Below are 23,938 nucleotides of genomic sequence, written 5' to 3' on the forward strand. Positions count from 1 at the left end.
ACAACCATTAACTTATATTAATAAAAAAAACACCATCTTGGGTTCTTTAGAAAATTGAATAAAACTATTAATTTAATAGGTATTTTTTCTTTATACTTTTGAAGGGTAGTTTATTGTGATTTTTAGGTATTCATCAAAGAAACTTTTATATTTGATGCATTTGAATATTATGAATATTTACTTATTTCTAAGTCACTTGCAGTATTGTTTGCTTGATAATCTTATTTTATTTTTTTATTTTTTTCTAATTATTGTATAGTAAAATAATATACTGTTATTTTCCTCTAATAATTTTATAGTACATGAACAATTCCTCATGAGTATTAAATGTAATACAAAAATATAGGTACAATATTTGGAAATTTTGCAATATTATAAATGTATATATTTTTAAAAAATGTATTATACCTAATTGATAAAATCCTAAATAACAGTGCAACTGAGTATTTTACACAATTATTTTTACAGCTTGACTTTTCTTTTTATACGCTGTACGCTGCAGTGAATTATAAATATGTTGCAAAGAAGTATGCCGTTTAGTAAACGGCTATCTCGCGTGTAATGGGATAAAATATAAAAAAAACAAAATCAAAAACTTAGTGAAATAATAAAAAAAAACCAAAAAGTGGTCCTCAAACAGAAAAATTGAATCAGTTTTAAATGACTAAAAATAGGCCACAAAAAACTTAACCACATACGGATTGATAATGGCCAAAGGAGCCCATCCAGTATGCACCACGTGCAGAACCCATATTGCAGTAAGACATATCCTAACACACTGTCTTAAATTCGAAACGTTAGAAAATAAAATAATTTATCTCAAAGGAACTATTCAAAATCCTAGAACCAATGCAGAAACGAACAACAAAGTAATACATTTTTTGAATAAATCTGATTTATAAAAATTAATTAAGAAAAATATAAAAAAAAAAAAAATGTAAACACATAAAACATAACACGCTAATAAGGTGTTGAAACGTTTTTGATCGATAAAAAAAATGTGGTATAGTGACATACAGAAAAATCTAAATATTGTCAGTTGTGCAAAATATTGCAATATCGAATCAGCTATCTAGTTGTTTCGTATATCTGTGGACTATGAGTACCTCTAATATAAGTTTTTGGTCTATGGAAAAAACACGAAATGGACCATTTATTTTTCTCATTTCATTTGAAAAATATTTTTTATATTTTATCATAATCAGTCAATAAGTAATAAATATGACGATGAAAAAATTGTGCTGTTTCAAATTCGTCAACGATGTCATTACGTAAATTCGACTTCATAGCGTTTGCGATTAAAATTAAAGTTAAATGTTTTGTGAAAAGCCGCTAAAAATAGTTTTGATGTTGTATTTTAATAAATTGTTGTGTATTTGAAATTTGTAATGTTTCTTAATTTACGCAACAGTTAACCCTTAAGGCAAACGAACAATTTGAAATAAAAAAAAACTATTTTGTTATAATATTATGTATCTTTCATTATTAATTATGATGTAGATACTATACTGACTAACATGATTCTGATTAGTGCCTGTTTTATTTTTTGAAATCTAGTTCACCTAATATATTTTTCTGAAATATATATATATATTATTAAGATTATCTCGTTATGAATATGGAACGCAATCGAAAATTGCATATTTGTTTTATTTAAGTGTATAATATTATATTATATTTAAATATTCAAATGGTAGGTATTCGATCTTATAATGTAGTTAAAAGTCTAGAACAATCAATAAAATGGCTTAGATGTGTATGTATATTATTATATACCTATAATTAATGTTAATATGTAATTAATCATTGTTGGTATTATATTGTGTATAGATCACAATATAATATTACAACACCTATAAAAAATAAATCGTATTTAATATCGATTCAAAATGTATTGTAATATACAAAAAAGTGGGATCAATATATTGTAGAAACAAAAATATAGTTATAGATGCATTGTTATTTTATTGTTAACGCAAAAACATATTTAAATTTTATAATCACTATCATAATATCACAATATTGTATATGAATAATAATTGAGAATTATGCGGAGACAAATGTTGATAAAAATAATAATAAATTATACAAAAAGAAACGAATGGCAAATATTTAAATTTTTACCTGAACAGTATAATACTTCCTAGCCATGAGAATAATCCCAGTTGTAACCTTCGAAATATTTGTAATAGATATAAATATAAGTGGAATATTTGAATACAACGTCGACAGAGAATAATCACGATTCGCGGTCTTTGGGGTGGATCAGTTATAACACCGTTTTTATATGCCTACTAATTCCCGACCACTACAAAAGACAAGTTTTTGAAAAGGATGATGCATATCTTACTGGACATAAACCTTCTTTGGTTTTTATAAAAATCCTGAGTAAATAATAAAACATGGAAGAAACAGGCAAAGTAAAATTTAAAACAAATTGGAGGGTAATAGAAACCGTACTAGCAAGCAGAGAATATATTTTGAGACTCATATACTTAGACTCTTATACTTTAATACGACTTGAAGAAGACAGTACAAAGATTATTTAGGATATTCATATAATAAAAATCAGTTCAATAAAGTAGACATCTGTACAATGATCGACCAAAAGAACCTTATATTTGTAAACAAGACATAAAATATAATAAAACATTAAGGATAAAGAAACAAACGGAAGTACGCTAAGCGCAGACATCCGTTTCAGATAAGAGTGACGATGTTCTTTAATGTCATATCTCATTTTTCCTTATACCAACACGTTACCAAAAACGTATTATTTATTTCATACCATTTCGCCACTGAATGTATTATTATTTATCAATCGTAAATGTATTAATACTTACTGTAACTTCCAATAAATTATTTAAGAAACACTCTATAAGAACAAGATTTCCGAAAACAATTTCAAAGCATGTAAAAAATCGTTGAGAAACATAAAAAAGATAACAAGCAAGACTCGATATAATGCAAAAATTATTGCCATATCACTATTAAAATTCTCAGTAATACAAAATGGGTAACATTCTGCTGTACATTAGGTGTCTAGTTAATCACTGAAATAGATGTTTTAAATTTGAATTCAATGATATAAAATCATTTGATATATAAAACGATTCTGATCGAAGATTTTATTAAATCAATGATATTTAATGATATTAATGTGATTAATGCATTTTATTTTACAATAAGAAATTGGTACAATAGTAAGTTAAATACATTTTCACTAAAATCATTAAATTTATTGTCAGATGGTGTCAAAATTTGAAAATTTAAATATACTTCATCGAAAATATTTCTACATTTCTATTATAACTAAGAACCTTGTATTAAATTTACAATCTTCGTGAACCAACGAATACAATTTTATTGACATTTCAAAATTAAAAAATTGAAAATTGAATATATCTATAAATAACTGAAAACAATAAAATATATATTTGATGACAATTTCAAGAATCTACGGTTATTAGTTTTTGAATAACAACTAAAAAAGAAAATCGTTGTAGGAGAATTTGTTAATTTACGAGTAAATATCAAAAGGCTAACTTAAAATGCACGTAAAAATGAATTTAACTTTCTGGTAAGATTTTTTTATTTTGTTAAATGTAGGAAAACTTATGAGGTGACATATATTACATTTTCAAGGCTTAGACATAAATATAAACATTTTTATGAATTTCCAACTAGAAATAATTTGTCAATTTTCACGATGTTGATGAATTTTGTCAACATTTTAACTTCAAACGCTCATAAAAAAATTATTTTGGATTTATGCTAACTATTTTTTTTTAATTTTCACTAACAACAACTTATGAGAAACATTATATTAGATTTTAAAGTTTTTTAACTAAGTGAAAAAAATTTTATCGACAGTAACTTTAAAAAAAAAAAACTAATCAAATTCGAAATTTTCCTAGGCTTATTATAGTAAATAACTCGAAAAGAGTCACAATATTTCTAAAATTGTATGATGCATAGAAATTTCTAATATGAACATTCAGTGAACATTTCTTATAAATCTATGTTTTTCCTGACGCTTTTGAAAACTATTGGTAATTTTTACTTTTAACCCTCCTCCCTCCCCTAAAGTACCAACTAGATTAATTTTCCTACCAGAAAAGATGCTGTCCCAATAGGTGATGGCAAACATACAAAACAAAAAAACAAACATAACATTGTCAATATTTGACAATCAATACATTTATCGCTCTGCTCACAATCTAAAATAAAAAACAACATCAAAATACAAATTTAATAAAAGCTCAAAAAAAATATTTTTTACTGACATTTTATATTTAATTGTATAAATTAGGTATACTTTACATTTTTCATTTTAATCCAACCAAAAATAGGATATTGATAGCCTGATATTCTCAGTGTCTTCCGTGTAATGCTAAATGGCTATCATAAAAATAATATTTCTTATCAGGCACGTAGCCAGGATTTTAATTCCAGACCCCATGGACCCCCCCTGGATACTTCCCTGTTTCTTATAATAAATCCCGGACACAAAAAAGTTTACTAAATTTACTGAGTTAAATATATAGAATGCTATTGGCTAAAATTAAAAATTTTATGAGGGGGTAATTAATGTATAACTAAAGTATGATATATATATACACGTTTACCTCATATATAATATGATTATTATGATATTATGATTTATCAGTTAGTACTTTTAAAATACATTTACTTCATATTCAATGACATACTTCAATCACAGAATCAAAAATCACAGGTTTTTCATTACAGAATAGAAGTACACTTAAATATTAGGTAATTTTGAAGCAGGTTATGTGTTCAGAGTTTCAGACTATCGCGTGCAGAAAATATTAATCAAAAATTACAATTGGGTATAATTTATGAGAAAGGTCCATAAAATACTATAGGTACGCTTTGGTCACAGTTATTATTAAATTTGTTTTATTATGAAAATGTTATTAGTCACTTTATTCATAGGTGTTTATAAATACAACACACTTGCTAAAATGCTATTTTCCTGTAATTCTATTGTGGTCGAATAATAACATTATACCTACGGTAAACATTAAAGCGGAGGGGTGAATCATGAAAAGTGACGCATCATGCCAATCCTTTCATGATCGCCGTTAGGTAATCTATCAGGTATTTTAACAACGTGTCGATCCTTGATCTCACCTACTTAGAAAGTTATGAATACAAATGCCTAAAAGTAAGAAAAAAAATCATATTTTTTCAGATACCATCGTTGTATAAAATTATATTTTATCGAGGTGAGTTTAAAGCGTATTAATTATTGTACTTATCAATAAAATCATATTGACTCTTATAATTTACTAGGTACCTACATATATTATTAGCGACAAAATATTTTTATATTATTCCAATTGTCATAAATATATATATATATATATAAATGTATATCGTGGAAATATATTATTATATATTTCTATATATTTTTTGTTTATACCTACATAGTTTTAAAAAACAACCTGTTTAAAATATATATCTTATATAATAATCATTATGAATAAATCATTTGTATTTTGTAATATTGATAACACGACTCATTCAAAGAAAAGAAAATTTTAAAGTCATAATTTACGTCAACAATTATTGGTCCGATCAATCATATACTTACCTTTATACGTTTATAAGTTGTACACGCATAAATATACCGTTAAGCCAATTTATTTAAATCTAATAATTTTAACTGTTATATAATATACGATTTAAATTCTACAATATATTTTAATGAGAACCTTTAAAAGTTAATACGATAATCAAGTTGGGAGTTGGAGGCCTTCCGGCTTCCATATTTTAACTAAAGTATTATACACTTACTTTGGGTTTAAATTAAATAACTTTATACAGATTATGTTTGGGAAAAAAAATGAAATCAGTTAAGCTCATATTATATTTGTGCGCTGTGTTTATTTAAACAATAATTATGACTCGAAAATAACAATAGCGCTAACAGGTTGGTTTTAATTCGTTAATTAATATAAATTGACGGCTGTAAACGTTCAAATGTATTAAATGTTACATCATAAACGTACTTACCTATACATCCAAAAGTTTACATATATGTACTGTCAGCTAATACAATTATAAGCTAATAAAGCTTAAGCACCATTCTTGTCGATATTATATAATAATAATTTAATCTCGTATTATATTTCGAAATTCTATATGAACGATAATATCATACATGTTTTCACTTGTCAAAACTCGCAATTAGGTACTAGTGACTTCGCGAGCATAATATTCGGTATCAGTAAAAGTATCGAGCATATTATATTAAATTTTAAATGCATATTGAAGCGATGGATGTGTTTTTTTTCATTTTCTATGTGATCACTGATCAATAATCATTTATCATTATTCACTATTTTGAGTGGAATAAATGCTCCAAAAATATAATTTAATGATACAATATAGTATCATAGCATGATATATTAAAAACTTGATCTGGTTTGTATTTTAAATACATTATTATTTTTAAATTTACCACTATAGGTTATTAAGGAAATAGTGAAATGCACAACACATTTTGAAAAACCTGTGAAATCTAGGTTTTTTTTTACAATGATCTAAATTTACAACAATCAATCTGTTTTTCTCAATATTATACATGTTAAAATGTATTTATATTAGATTTATATTTTTAAAAAAATTTTAACATCCACATAATGATTTCTGCAACTAATAATATAAAGTCCAAATTATGATTCAAAACCAGAAAATAAGTCTATAAGCCCATTTTGTACATATGTAATTCATAATAGGATAATGCATCATTATACTAATGATACTAAAATACATTTATACTATAGTACTATAGGTACCTAATAATATGTGAAAGTATATAAATTGATTTGTGTTAAATCAATTTAACACAACTATTTTTTAAACCAATTTTATTAATATGAAACGATTTAATGGCATTGCATATAAACGTAGTTACCACGGTTATCTTGATAACTGAGTAGATAACCGTGGTAGTTACTAATTATTGTAAACAGAACTCCACTTGAAATTATTTTTAAAATTATAATAAATAACACACCACTACTTGCGCTTATATTATAATATAAACGTAGTGATATTTGTATTTTGTGCCTAATACACGTCGGTATCTATCTGTATTACTTTTTTTCCTAATATGCAAATGCAACTTTGTATGCAGGCCATTTTGAATATTTTAGTGTGTCACATTATTCTCAAATATACACTCACGCTCGACAAAATACTCACAAACAAGAACTTTTTCCAAACTACCATTTCAATTATAAATAAACAGTTTGATGATAGAGTTTAGTTTAAAATTCTCAACGGTGTCATCTCATTAATAGATAAACTGTATCACTTTATAACTGCAACGAAATATTTTCAAAATGTAATTGTGTACCTTTGGAGAATAATAATGTACGCAATTTCTAAAAGTTTCCAATCCTTAGAAATACAATTTTTTTAAATGAATCAAAATAACTAAAATAATATTAAGAGAAATCAATATTGATCAAATTTTAAAATTTAATATGACTGTCATGATCACGAATCACGATATTGCATAAAACCAATATTGCTTAACAATTGTTTTGTTGTAATATGTCAGTTATATAACAAGTTATCTTGGAATCGCTGTCCGTTGACACGCCTTATCTAAATACTATAACTCGTCCAATTCATCCTGACCATCAGAAAATGAGGGGGCCAAAAACTATTTTTTATGGAAAAGCTATAGACATTTTTAATGCAGTACCAACTTAAATGTTAAATGTTAAATTGAAATATGATTTAAACATTGCAGTATATCCAACTTGGTTAATATTTATCGTAACGAATTAACATTAAAAATGTATTGGTTATTTCATGATGCTGTTTGTTATTTACTAATTATTAGGTATTAGGTAATTTTTATATTAGGTGTATATAGTCGTAAGTGGCTTCACTGTTTTATAAATATATTTTGATATCCCAGTACCTGTCACGTCAGCCAAAAGCTAAAATGAACTGGACGAGTAATACCAAAAATTGATTCAATTCCCATATAAAATATAGCTTACAGTGATAATGGTTTAATTTTTTTTTAATTTAAATCTTGCGTAGATACCTACATATTCTATTATTCGATACAATCAGTGCTTAATATGGAACAATTGGTGATAAATCATAATTTATTATTGTTCTCTCAGATAATATGACAGTAATGCACTTCTTCAAAGGTATTCAATGAACTGCACGTTTTTGTAAATTACCCACACTACTTACGACAGAAAATATGTGATATTTACATCGAATATCTCAAAATCTGGTATTCACATAACAGCAAATGGCTCAGACTAAATTTTTACCAATTAATTCAGGATTTGGATCTTATAGAAATTACTTTTTTTTTATTCATTAATAAATCTATCACAGTGTGAAATAAATCTATTTTTTGTGTGAACCCTCAACAGTAGATCAGAAATTTAAATGGGTACATATGTGTATATTAAATAGACTTTACTACACAAATGATTATTTTAGTTTTATAATGTTTTCAGATACATGTCATTAAAAATGAACTTTTAGAATTTCCAAAATATATGGAGCTAAAAACTCAAATAAGTTGAATCAAGTCAATGTTTGTTAACACAAGAAAATATATAATGTTATACTATTTTGTTTTAAACAATTTCACGAAACAATTTTTAACAATGTTACTCTACAATGATTTTTTAGAAAAGTTTGATGTCGGAATTTTAACAAAAACCGTCAAACTAGCTAATATTTTCCCAATTTTTTAGCAGTTAAAAATGCATACTATTTGTAATGTTATGAAATATTCATACCTAAGGTTTGTCTATTTAATACAAAGTTTGATATAACTTTTTGTTACAAAAATTGTTAAAAAAACATTTAGTGTGGGTAAATTGCACAAATATATTTTTTATGAGCGTCTGATATTATTATTAACGAAAATATTAATTATTCACTCGTAAAATAACGATTTATCATCGAACTGTTATAGTTTTTTTTGTGGTAACTCAAAAAATCGTATGAACTTGAAACATTTTACTGTTACTTAAATTATCATTTTCTAATTTCCTATTCTCAATTAAATTTTTTAAGTATATTTCAGAATAAATGTTAGCTATTCTAGCTATTTATTGATACCAATTTAAATTTTTAAATTTTTCTAATAATCTAAATAAAATAATATATTATTTATTTAAAGTGATTATTCAAGATTTTTTAGATTTGGTTAAAAATCTTGAAAAATGTAATGCAAGATCCCTCATAAGTTATTCCAAAACAATTTAAAAATACACATGTAGATTTTATATTTTTTATTATTATTTGAAGTTGACATTTTTTGAAAAATTCGTCAAAATACAAAAATGCGCATATTATTGTTTGTAATTACAAATATATAATATTTTAAATTTTTATAGATAAGGCTTGATAATGGAGTAAAATATTACATGTTACAAAGTACAATTTTTTTCTACATTTTTTTTTCTTTATAGACATTTGCAGTAATACTATTTTTATGAAATCGGATACAAATATTAAATTAAATATATTTAGTAATATAGGTGATCTGTCAGCTTTTATTATTAAGTTTATTTTAGTTTAATTGCATGGTATTGCACTAATTTATAGTTGATAACATACCTATTACTTATGGTAAATAAAATGACTAAAATAATCAAAAGCAAAATGATAATATAGGTCGAGTTCAGACATACTGTTTTCACTCAGAATCGTTTTTCGTATGCAATTATTTATCATTGAGTTTTACAAATTTGTTAACACATCCATCACAGTGACCTATACTCAATGACAAAGTATACACTAACACCTACAACTGTACAACAGTTCGGTTAACTTCTTGCCCACTTTTATCATTATTATCATACCTACGAATAAATAAAGATATTCTTATGTCATTCAGAATAGTATAACATAACATCTAAATTAACTATCAAGTCAACATTTTTATGCATATTAAGTAAGTGTGGATCTAGCGCATTAATTGTATTGCTTGAATTTTTCATCGCATATTATATCGTAAGCTCGTATAATGATGTCCTAAGGGCTTCAAGTCTTAAACGCCGCAGTGCCGATTATTCTTATCGTCACGTTTAACGGAATGTCGAAAATCCGATGGTGAATTATTTTGCCATACCTTGGCACATACCCTATGCCCAACCCTTATCCTGAAGGTTTACTGCACGTGACCGACGACGTTTGCTCTGCTGCGCGGTGTCAATGAGACCGTTGACGGTAATCGCAACAGCAATCATTTAAACGTTTTAGCCGCCCCTCCCCCCACCATGACGACGGCCCATTGAGATTGTGCGCTAGGACGGGCGCTCGTGGCCGTGGCCGCATCCCCGTCGTATAGTCGGAAAAATCCCGTACGAATAAGTTCGCGACGGCCACTAGCGAGCGCCCTTGTGGCCGTCCCACCGCAGTCCGACCACGGACGACCATGGCCGTGTCCATATAATAATAGTCGGAAGAATGCGGGACGGTTGCTGTGGGTCGTGGGACAACGGCGGCGTCGGCGGCGATGGACGAGCGGCGTTCAGCGTACGTTGCGCTGCTGTTGCTGGCGCGCAGCTAACGGGCGCGCCGCGCGCCGGCCCGCTGATCAATATAACGTGGAGGAGGGTGGGCGGTGGTATTTCGCATCATTAAACTAAACGCCAGAGCGCCCCGGCGGACGCGCGCGATTTTCGTTGGGTCGGCGGAGTGTACGGCGTTGTCGCTGTTGGTGGGGATGGGTCGTGGTCGGTCGCGGCTCGTCGGTCGAGGTGATGGTGGGGTGGAGTGAGACGGCGAGAGTTTTTTCGGCCACCGCCGCCACCGCCTCGGAAGCGCCGCGCGGCACCGGCGGCGTGCGCGCGCCACGGCCAGACCGCGACACCGGCGCGCTCACTGTCGCCGCCGCCATCACCTTTACACGCCGCCGCCGCGAACCGACAGTCGACTTGGGCGCATCACGTCGTCACAGACGTCGCCGACCGGTGCCAGTGGTCGGACGTGACGGTTTTTGGCGCGCGCTCGTCCCGGCATCACGGAGCCTTAGTGGACGAACGCCCGGCCATGCGGCCACCTCCGGACCGGGGATCCGGGCCACCACCCGGCCTGACAGTGATATCCACGATCGTGGCCGTCCTCCTAACGGCCACACTTCTGACGGACGGCGCGCTAGCCGAGAAGAACAAATTCTGTGAGTACTTACCTATTATTATACTTACCTATAACACCCGGTCCACACGTAATAATAATATGTCCACACGCCAAAACTGTTTCGTTCCATATTATCGTCATCTTAATTTTCTAATATATGTTCAAAAATTTCGTCAGTGTTTTCGTCGACCGATATCCGTCGAGTACATAATATTATTTTATTCGTCGACTCGGTCGGGAAGGATCATTGGAAAAATAATGTCACTATATAATATTACACTCGACCTCACCAGACGTCGCGTCTGAGTTATATACGCATAGATCGTGGACACGATATTGTACAGTCGCCGATCACGGGTGTCTCCTGCCATAATATCCTCCCCCACACTTGCTCATTGATACCACTTATCTGCACGCAAAAAGATATATAGACGCTTAACGGTGATAACGGCTCGGGGCGAGTATGAATTTTTAATGTCGTACACACGCGTAACGCGTTATCTGTGCACGGAGTGTGTTGTGTACGATGGGAACTCGCTTCAGTCATGTTAGCAAAAAAAAAAAAAAAAATGAATAATATATTTTTAATACTCCCTGTACGGGCAATAACACTATATAAGGTAACTTTTTCTTCGATGTTTCACCGCCGACATGATGATATTACAATAACTACAATAATACGGTTGTGTAACAGCACACGAGTTACCTTACGTCTCGTTGACTGATGTACACAATATATTTGAAATTTTAAACGACCGTTTGATGCGACGTCGACGGTTCTCCCCACCACGACCAGCGCCACGTGCCACAAAGGTGTGCTTTCGCGTTTGCCGCCGCCGCCGTAATACTATAACATTATAGTAGTAAAAACAGTAGTAAACGTAGTAAATACTAAACAATGACTATATTGTTCTATCGTATAGTTGTAGTAGTATCCTGCTGCAGTAGTTGTGTAACGATATATTGTCGTAGAATAGTTGTAGCAGTACAGTCATAAAATAGCACGTCATATAGGTACCTATACCATAGAGTGGTAAAAGTAACTAGGTAGTAGTTGTAATTTACGAGTAGTGCATACGCACTTTTCAACCGTTTGGCGCCACACGTCACACACACGCACATTAGGTTTCGATTTTTTTCCCCTTTCATAATTTCGCACGTTATTCAAAGTCGTGCGCGCTCTTTCTGTGACGGGGATTATATATTATAATATATTATGATATTATAATCATAATACGCCCAAACCGTAATGAGTTAAATTTTTTATTTTTTTTCAGCGACTTCAAAATATCGTTTAAGAGCGGATACAACAATAGCGTTATAAATTATGCTTTCGTTCTCAAATTATTATAAAATCATATTATTATTTTGATTTCTCTCCATCTTTTTCGCATAGGTATATTTTAAAATAAATATAGCGCTCTCCTGTGTGGGGTGTTGGAATACAAAAAAAAAACCAATTTTCGTTAAAATTGCTAACTCATTTTTTTTACTTTTGTTATTATTATTGTCAACTATGAATGTATTTTTTTCCATTATGTTATTAATCATACTACACATTTTATTGATATATTTTTTTTCGCGATTTTCAATCAATCATTAATTATTATTTTCCCCATATTTACCAAAAAGTATAGTATCACTAAAAACACGGTAAACTCAGTAGGTATATATACTCTTAATTCTGGTAAAATCAGTTTTAATTGGATTTCAGAATGCATAAGAAAAATGTTAAAGTAAATTAAGCTATAAATACATTATAATTTTAATTTTAAACTAATAGATGCACAGACAAAACTGTTTGACAGATGTATACTATGGTACGAGTTTTTAGATGTTTCGCATTCAATTTTAACGGTTTGAGTTGGGTAACATACTAACATGTCAGAAACGGAACTGATAAATTGAATCATAGCTAGACAGACCATTGTTGAGGTATACATAATTTATAAAATATAAAATAATACTATTATAATGTAGAGTTTGTATTTATAAGTATGTGAAGCTTTCTTTTTTTGAAAAATTTTTCAGCTGAACTTGGTTTTGTTAGATTTATTTTGACCATATTAAAAAAAATATATTAAGTGAGCAAAGTAGTTGATATAGGTACGTAGCCCATTGTTTTAATTTTTACAGCTTGTAAAAATCAAATATTAATATTATATTTATTAATATATTTTTGTGGTATTTTTGTCAATTTCATATGTTACTTTGAATCTGATTAGGTACCAGTGATTGGTATACAAAAAGTTGCCAACTTATGGCGTGTAAATTAATATTTAAATAAATACTACTGTATAATGTAAATATTAAATAAACGACTAAGCTTGTATAATTTAGGGTCAATGTGGAATGTGGGAAAATGTGAAAAACAAATAAACTAACTAAAATTCTACTTTGTAGTACGTGTAATATTTATGGAACGTTTATAAAATAGGTATTTTCTTTTAATTAATAAAAATAATAAAAATTGTACAATGTTTTTTAATAGAATGATAGAAGTTAGAAAAATTAACAACACATTTTTTAGTAAATTAAAATATTATAAAATAATTAGTTTTTTATAGCAGTTGGAACTAGAAAATAATGTAATTGAAAAAGTATAAAGTGTTGTAAGTATTAGTAGTGGAAAATAAATGGTACCTATTTCACAGAAGGTAATCATAACTTAAAGTTTCCATAAAATTCACACATTACAATATTTATATATTATAATATATAATGTTATAACATGAAGGTAAGTTCATAATAAATCTAATTTATAGTTTGGTTAAAATAATTTGACTTTTATTAATAACTACACTCAACAAAATAAAAATGTTTAAAATAAAAACTATATCACAGTGTAATTTCAAATTTTCATGACGTTCTATTTAAATATTTTGGTTTTTATAAAATAAAATTGATAAATAGTTTTTAAAAAAAATATATTTACTGTAAAACAAACAAAATAATTTTGTTTTTTGTGCATATTTTTTGATATTCTATATTAGCCGTAATATTATATTATACTCTATAGTAGATACACTGTTACTAAATTAATCTTAAATATACGATTTTCAATTTACTTATTACCTTCACATAATTTTATTTTCAGTTAATTCCAGTCTATACATTTTAGAACTCATACAGTTTAGGTGTTGTATATTATGTCTAGATTAATTTATCACATGATGATGATAATACTCAAAATTCAAAATGTTTTATTTATCAGCAAAATAAGAATAAAACAGAAAACAATGATACAAACTATATCACAATTAAAATGTTTGAAAAATATCTTATGCAAGTACACACTTTGTATTCAGCAATCAGTATTACGATATTGTATTGTTGTATGGGAATAAGTTACAACAATACAACATTTGTTATCTGTATAAAAAGTGTATATAGAAATGCCTCGGGATGTATTGCTCTTTATAATAAAAGTCTATAGTCCAAGTTTATCTTTTAAAATTTGGATAACATTCTGTCCTTTGCAAATGAGTTGGTCGCCTTGGGGTTATCTTAAATAACATTGTATTAACATTTTAAATGCACCGTCCGTAGTCGTATATTTCGTTTTCTACTTTTCTGTTGAATGCAACTGATTATTTTTCACAAAATTAATTTATTACGATAAAATTACATAGAATAATAATAACGACATCCCGAAACTCCGAATAGAACTAATCGAATAAATGATATTAAATAATTAACTAATATACCTATATCAATTGTATATTTTGTTTTTATTGTTAACTATTGTGGTCAATAGAATAATTGTTTCAAGTACAATTATTTTCATGCTTGAAATACAAACAATTGTCAAACAAAATAATTATTGTTATATTATTATAACTATATTAAATAATAGGTGAAGATTTTTAAAAACTAGATGATTTTAACTAAACTAATTATTTAAACTGCGTAATATAATTTACAATAAAAGTACATTAGGTACTATAACTGATAAAAAACTAAATAAAAAAATAATCTAGACCAATACATAATAATATTACGTACGTAATAATATTGTGTATCTAATTATATTCAATATTTTAAACATTATGTTAGTGCCATGTGTAGTAGATTGTAATTAATAACCTAACATATTTAGTTAAACTATCACGATATTAAATTAAATCAAGTTTTTTTTTTGTTAATTTTTTTATATAAATGTATCAGTTCTTACTTATTGTAATACCTTTGTTTCATATTTAAAAAATAATGTGCTTATGTATGATTAATTTATTAGGATTTAAATAGGTACCTAATAAATATTAAATATTACAACTATGAATTCAAAACATTGACCTTATCTTATTAAATCTAATTCATAGTTCAAACCTACATAATAAATAGAATACAAAAAACAAGTTGAACTTATTATCAAAATAATATTTTATAAAAAAATTACGTTTTTACTTTTTTTTTAATGACATATTATCATGTACTTACATTATTAATTTCATATTTGAAATCCAAACATTTTTTTGAGGATTTCGATGTCATTCTATACAAATATAATATTTAACAAGTTGTTACTTGTTAATAAGCTAAAGTTATGTAAATTTCTTATGCGTGGAGTAGTTGACCAATATGGTTAACCCTGGCGCACCACACTCATCCAGCTATAAGTACTTATAGGTATATTTAATTAGATAATTAACTATTATCTACTGGTTCGAAATTAAATTATTACCTATACACATACTAACCTACATGTCGACATTTTACCAAGAAAAATATTTTGCCTCGGAAAATTAAATTATACTGAAATAACGTTTCAAAGTGAAAACTTAAAAATTATTATTTAAAAATAATTTTCCAGAAACACTTTTACTCTTTAAGAAAATAAGTGTTTACCACTAAACGTACCTCTTCATAAAGAATATAAGGCTGAATTAACATAACCGTATTTAATTTTAAATTATTGATATTTCACCAAATAGAGCAGCTATAATATATTATAGCTGTGCTGTACAATAGTTCTATGTTGGATGGTATGTTTGGTAGAAAACTAATTTATTATGTTTCATATTATTAATATCAATAATGGATATTAAAAAAGTTTTTCAAGCTTTTATATTATGTAATTTAAATGTAATATAATATTATATTACAAATTTAGAAACTTTTAAAAGAGTCATTATGTCTCAAATCGGAGAAATTAACTTTTTGATTTATTAATATCGATGCTACTTAATATATTGATTCAACATGAAATAATTAAAATTACTGTAATTATTTATAAATCCCGTAAAAATTGAGTTTTTTTAAACTTTTATAATTAAAAAAAAACTCATTATAGTGATTGGATGTACGATCAGGTTTGGGTAGAATAGTTTTAAATTGAACTATTAAAGTTAAACGATCAGTTTCGTCGGCACAATGTTTATCGTTAGTATTTATATTTTTATTGCTTCGTAGTATATTATATCAGTGTATTTTTTCTTTTTTAAATAGATTAATACGTATAAAAAAAATGTAATTACATAATTTTTATAATTTGATGGTTATTTTTGCTATGCTATAATCATAAAAGTTTTCAATGAATTAATATGAATCTTTATAGAACTTACCCAGAATTTTGGTATAATATTATGTAAATTGAACCTCAAACACCAATATTTCTAGAGGTAAATCCATTGTCCTTACACAAACTGTCATAGATGCTCTAGACTACTGAGGGACTAGAATACTGGCGAGAATGTTTATTGTCAAGCTGTAATCTTGTTCATTATAATTTGTTTCATTTATCCTCAAACTTTGAACTGCTGAGAAGTGGCTGAAAAAGGGTGATTTTATTAGTACCTAGTGAACTTTTATTTGTTCAACAATTATTAACTTCTTTGAAAATTTTCTTATGGAAAACTTAGACAAATTTAAGGAGCTTTTATATTTTTACCATTATATTATGTTTGTTGACAAATTCGTTGTCAACTTTAAATTTTTTAATTGCAACTTGTGTTTTAAATTTTATGATCTGAAAATAACTTATTTAAGTTTTGATGTACCTATTAACATTAAATAAATTTATTTTAAATGATACATTTTATAAGTATTTTTTTTTTATTAATAATTATATTCTATATTATGAGGTTCCCTTTGCCACTTCATCACTTTTCTAATCTATTCTCCAATATATTGCTTACAAATCAAACTGTTATTCGTTCAGTATATTTATATATTGGTAACTAAACATTTTCAGAAAAGTATGCCGAAATGGATACTAAGATTTAAAATGCAGATTGTTATTTCAAAATCCAAAGTTCTTTGCGTGTTCACCAACAGTTATAAATGAGAACAAAATAATTAAATTTTTTTACAAAAATAATATTTACAAAAAAGTTAAAGGTAGGTATTCAAAATAATGGATGATCTATAATAAAATAACCATATTGCATATCATATACGTTTGAATTTATACAATATAATAACAATTTAATTTCCAATTTTCATTAGAATTTCCTAATAGCGTATTATACTATCAATTTGATTAAGCAATAACTAAATCGGTAAAAAAAACCTCTCTGGATGACAATACCTATGCGTATGTATTATTAATAAGAATGGCAAAGATTGCATGCTAAATTGAATTAATAAAAAAGGTTTTCTTAATTAATTATACGGTAAAGACTTCGACGAGAACAAAGTTGTCTTTTGGACGGAGATAAGTGAGCTCTGGGATAATCCGATTTTAATTACGAAGATTTGGATCGCCACGTTATTTTAGAGATACTGTTAAACCTACAAGATGTATAGTTTATCGAACCGTGTTTTTATATTATATTCTAAAACATGACTAAATAATCCTATTCATTTTCTTAGTTAGTAGGTTCATAGTCTTGGGCACGATGGAAACATGTCAATGACAATTTTTTTTTTTTTTTATTTATACAAAAACTTACATCTATATAATAATGAGATAACATTTTTCATTACAATTTATGTTACCGTTTTTTATTTAATAATATACGGTGACCCCAATGAAGCAAATATCTATGTTTTGAACTATTAAATTAATAGAGAAAAGGCATATTTTATTTTATAATTGCTCTAATTTTTTCCGTAGGGTTTTAATTAAATATTATATTATGTTATATCAACAAATTTGAAATTCTATAACTAGTATCTATTAATTTCTACGTATACGATTTAACCTTAATATTTTATTTTCATATTAAAGTTATAGAGAAACAGCATATTTTAATTTACTGTTCTAATTGTTTTAGGAGGGACTTAATTAAATATTATATTATTAGGTTATATAAATGAATTTTAAATTATATACCTAGAATATTTGTTAACTTCTACGTACACAATTTAGCCTTAATTTACTTTCAGATTTCAATTATTAAATGTATAGTAGTGTAGTATAGTAATGTGTAATATTCTATATATCATACATAATAAATTTAATTTGAGAACCAAAGAACCCAGTGCACGACCAGAATAAATATTATTGTTATAAATATTACTAGGTATCCCTGTATCGCGGTGCCTGCATAATAAAATAAAATACTGCATAAATACCTGCATAAAATATTATGACTGCACGGGTTGCACTTTACGTGTCAAATTTAGTTTCGAAATCAACAAACTGGTCTGCCACCAATCTTTCAGCTAATTAGTTGTTCTATACGATCTTTATTTGTCTTGGGTACCTACTTAGCTATCGGCACACCTTCGCTAAATGGTTTCTTAATATCAACATTTTGTCGAAGACGACAACTACAACCACGGTTATTTAATCCGTTTAATTTATATAATACAATTTACGATGGTGTCGTGTGACGTGTGTGTGCCCCACGCAAACCGTTTAATGCGTCTTGACGTTCCAATAATAATAATTATATTAATAATAATAAGCACTGCAGTTGAATATATTCTGTACAACTTCATGTGCAAAACTACAACAGTATACATATAAGCAGTGTTCGGATTAGATAAGTATTTTTTTATCTAGATAAAGATAAAGATAATACAACTCAAATGTATCTAGATAGAGATAAAAGATAACTTAACTCATATTTATCTAGATAAAGATAAAGATAAAGATAAATACTTTCTTATCTAGATAAAAAAAAAGATACAATTTTTTTTTAAATGGTTATAAATGTTGGTATATTTTAGTTGGGCACTAGGAACATAATAATAATAGTAATGATATAAATAAAAATAATTACATTATTTATAAACCATAAACTTTGTTTGAGAATCTGTATAAATATTTAAAAATTTAGTACAATATCGCGATTTTTATCAATAAAAAATGTATCTAGATGAATTTATTTATATTAGTAAAAAAATTATCTAAGATGAACGTTTAGATACCTTGTAACTATTTATCTAGATAAGATAAAAGATGAACAAATAATTATCTAGATATTCATATAGATAAATTTATCTAGATAAGTCCGAACACTGCATATAAGTTACAACTACTAATTATTATGAATCGTTTGATCGATCGTTTAATGTCTAAAATCATTTTGCTTCTCCAGTTCTCCATCACGACTTAATGCCCATAATTCTTGGTATTTATGTTTTCCCATATCTACAGTTATGTATTACGTCGTTGATTCATAGATATTCTGACATAGTCTTCTACATCGATTTTAAAAATATATCGGGCACGTCCAATTATTATACACCTTTTAGACTTATCTTACAAATATAATATAATATTGGACATTTACAATGCGTACGACGGCATAACAATAATATTATATTATATCACTTATAATATTATATGACTCGGTTCACACACGGACTCATATTTCGTGCTTACGAGACTTTTAATTTATTTAATTTAATACTTTAAAAGCAATCGTTCGCGAATGGTTAAACCGTTAAACTGTTTGAGAAATTCGTCTTAATCGACGGGTAATCGGGAGAACTATATTATTATTAAATCACTCAACTGTGAGTTAAATACTAATATTATTAGGTACTATACAACTTTTATTTAGGGTGAATTGTGATGCGTTTGCATGAATTCAATTAGATACTTTGCGTCATCAAGTTAAACTGCATAATTTAAATAGGTTATTGTAAAAATAATTTCTTAATTTTTTTGCATAATTGTATGTTTTTAAATATATTATTAGATATTAGCATATTAAAGATAGCTCAAAGATTTCATAAGGTGTAAAAACAATGATACTATACGTCATAATATTATAAACATACATATTATATGTACCTATATACTAAAGTTGTTAAATAATAACAATGAAACATTATTTAAACACAATTTAAAGTTATGATAATAAATTTAAATAAATAAACATTATGATGTGATATTAAATTGTGCATTAATAGCATAATATTATATAAAACTAATCTATAATAGCAATAATATTATAATAATTATTAGAGAATATATTATATGATTCAATGTTAAAATGTATACAAAACGGACGTTACTAATTTAACTAATTAATAAATTATTCGTTTGTTTTTACAAAGAATAAGTGGGTTTGGTTGAAAAACATTCATTAAAATAAACTCGATCAAATATTTAATTGTATGAAATAACTTCAACTAATATTTTTTTATATACATTACAGTGATAATATTACATCAACAAGGAACTAGAATATTATCATAGAATTATATCAATTTGAACACATTAATTATATCATATTAAACTCAAATAAATGTTATCCTTTTAGTCGAATTTTGTTAATGTGCGATTGAGTTCTATTGGTTAATGAAGTCCAAAACATTTTGGCCGAGAATATGAATCTAAGAATCATTATTTTTAAATCATCTTTATTAGGGATGAGACTACAAACATTTTCTTACTAACATAAAGGTAAATAAAATTACATTACAAACCATCATTGATGGATCTTTGTTTTATCTTTCGTTATAAATATACACCAGCAATAAAAATTATAATTTTAAATCGTTAAGATAAATAAATTTAAAAAAGCGGGTATGTGCAGCGGGTAGAGTGGGTCAGCGGTAGTGGAAGTTTTTTCCATCGTCCCTTCGGTCTTCGGACAGGATAGTGTATTATTACAGTATTCGATTTGAATGCAATGATTGCATTCGATAAAAAACGATTCCGAGTGGACAAAAGATAATTTATGAATCATAAATATGTATTAATAAGTAACCATTAATATTGTATATAATAAACCTACTAGAAATTACGTAATTTTTTAATTTTATTTTATGGTGATAAACAAAGCGTTAGAAAAATACATTTTGGTGATTTTCCAGTGGCGTTAAAAAACTATTGAGAAAATTACCTCTTTAAAGTACCATCTTGATCCAATTTGTTAAAAGATACTATAATATATTAATACGGTGAAATCAAAGCACTCCTTCTGGTTGAAATTTTGTTTACAGGATAAAAAAAAAATTAACATCAAATCCATTGACTTTCTCGCTCCGCTCAGAATCTAAAATAATAATAATATATTTTTCGTTCAAGTTATTACTTAGTTTATTGTTTTAAATATTGAGCAATCATCAATAAATATTACTACTTTTATATTATTATACTGTCTTTGTTGTTCCCAATTTTCATATTTCTATATTATAAAATTGCGAGTAATATTGTCACTCTAACAACAATTTCTAGTAACTCCAAACTTATCAAAAATCATATACTGTTATCAATAAATTGTTTATATCTTTATACTTATTTTGTTTTGACACATTTTATTTCTTGTACATACTGTTATTTTATATATAATTATAAAAATATCGATACTGCAAATCTCATTTATATACTATAATCTTCGTTTTCTGTGTTTAACTGTAAGCACAAATAACATTGTATAGCACAATGAGTATTTTTCTAATGGATGGTAAAAAAAATACAATAAAATTTAGTACTATTTTAACCTACGTGACAGACGGAAATGTCAATATAATAATTAATTTTTTGACCACATGTACTTACATTTGTTTAAAATTTTATTTTCAAAACTATATTTAAAACTAATAAGCTAGCCATATAAAATTGAAATGCTTATCTAATAAGTTCTATAGAGCTAAAATAATTATTTCATTTTCTTGTTATGTCAAAACATTACATAATAATATGTAGGTATTAATTTTAATATGTTGTAAACACATAAAGGGTACTTTTAGAGTTTTACTAGAGTTTGTGTAGTATTTATAACTTTTTCCACTAGGTATAATTATTTAAATCAAAAAAAAACTTTAGGAAACAACAATAAGTTTGAAATTTCCCTAGTCATCTCATTTTCTCAAAAAACATTTTATGTCAAATGTTGAAGCAGTCTTGTATAAATAATTCTTGAAAATTTTTTTTATCAACATGAATATTAAAGAATTTTTTTAGGTCTTCAGTATATTTTACATAATATACTACATATTAATAATGCATAAAATATTATCAATTCTTACAAATAAAAAAATACAAAAGTATTCAAATACTTTAACCGTATTTTGGTAGAAAAAAAAAAGTAAAATACCTGGTTAAAATATTCAAGTGTATAATACCAATAATTTTTTTGAATTTTGTTATAAAAAATATTTAAAAAGTATTCTTTAAAATATTATGTTCTTATAAAAAGCATAATATTATTTTCTGTATGTGGTATCTGTTTGCGCTTAGCGCGGATACTGCCAAGTACTAAGAATGATGCAATATTTTAATGACATTATATATAATTATGCCTATAGTTATTAGTTAGTTATTAGTACTTATTACTTATCGGCATTATTTTGATGATCTCAGATTATTTAGATTATGCAATGCATAACTATTTGTTTAAATGTGAAAAAGTTTAAATATGTTTAAGTCTAAAATCTAAATACCATTAAAATATGAAAAGCATTAAAATTAAAGTTCAGCTGTGTTTAAAAAGCAAAATTAAGCGTTTTGACGTATCCTGAACTAAGTTTTAATTTGTTAAAATAATATTGGGCCTCGTTCTAATTAGTTCTGGGTTAACACGATTTAAATAAATCAGCCTTTAAATATTAAATTCATATTATTATCCACTTTGTCTGTTTTATAGTCAAACATATTTTGTGAAAATGAGTGAAGTTGTAAACATTTTTTTGAAAATTTTGATTGCATTTATATAAGCAACACAATGTTTATACCTATTATAACATAATTGATATTTTGTAATATTATGTTGATGTTCTAAGTTATTATAATTATATTGTAATTTGATAAAAATTTATAAACGCGAAATTGAAAAGTAAAATATATTGTTCAAATCTAAGGCATTTAATATATTGGAATCTCCTTATTGTGTTCTTTTTAAAATAGTTTACACTTCACACTATATACATATTATTATAATATGTCCATATATATAGAGAGCTCAATAATATATGGGGATTAAAACAATTCATATAATATAGGCATCAATGGAGGATTTGAAATGTCTTGAATAATGTTTGTTAGTTTCGATCTAAGTTTATACGATATAAACTTACATTTGACTGCCATTAATAGATTACCGAAATGAATAGTGTTGCGACTATTGAGAGTTAAATCGAAGACAAGTATTAATGGTGCTAAAACAATATGTTAAATTGTATAGAAAGTAATATCTCTCTAATTATATCCACCCAAGGTAAAACTTAACAATGATGATAAAATAATGAGAAAAATATAAAACATTATAACTTATAAGTATAGGTATTATATTAATAATACCTATACAATAACAGTCAACGTTCAAATATTTCTTCTACAAATGTTGATAAAAAAATATCATTTCAAAAAGCTTACACATAATATATACCTAATACAAAACTTTATATAAGATAATATTTTTTATTT

At 27.0% G+C, this 23,938-nt stretch overlaps 1 protein-coding gene across 1 annotated transcript in view; it reads left to right on the forward strand.

Annotated features, from left to right (window-relative positions):
• Positions 1-10,927: 10,927 nt before the first annotated feature.
• LOC100164329 overlaps positions 10,928-23,938 on the forward strand; it is a 101,092-nt gene continuing 88,081 nt past the window's right edge. Inside the window, exon 1 of the mRNA XM_001943910.5 lies at positions 10,928-11,206. Within this exon, the coding sequence (XP_001943945.2) occupies positions 11,080-11,206 (127 nt within the window). The 5' untranslated portion in view covers positions 10,928-11,079. The remainder of the gene's footprint in view (positions 11,207-23,938) is intronic.

This window comes from Acyrthosiphon pisum, chromosome X (assembly GCF_005508785.2).
Source record: "Acyrthosiphon pisum isolate AL4f chromosome X, pea_aphid_22Mar2018_4r6ur, whole genome shotgun sequence".
Classification (NCBI taxonomy): Eukaryota; Metazoa; Arthropoda; class Insecta; order Hemiptera; family Aphididae; genus Acyrthosiphon; species Acyrthosiphon pisum.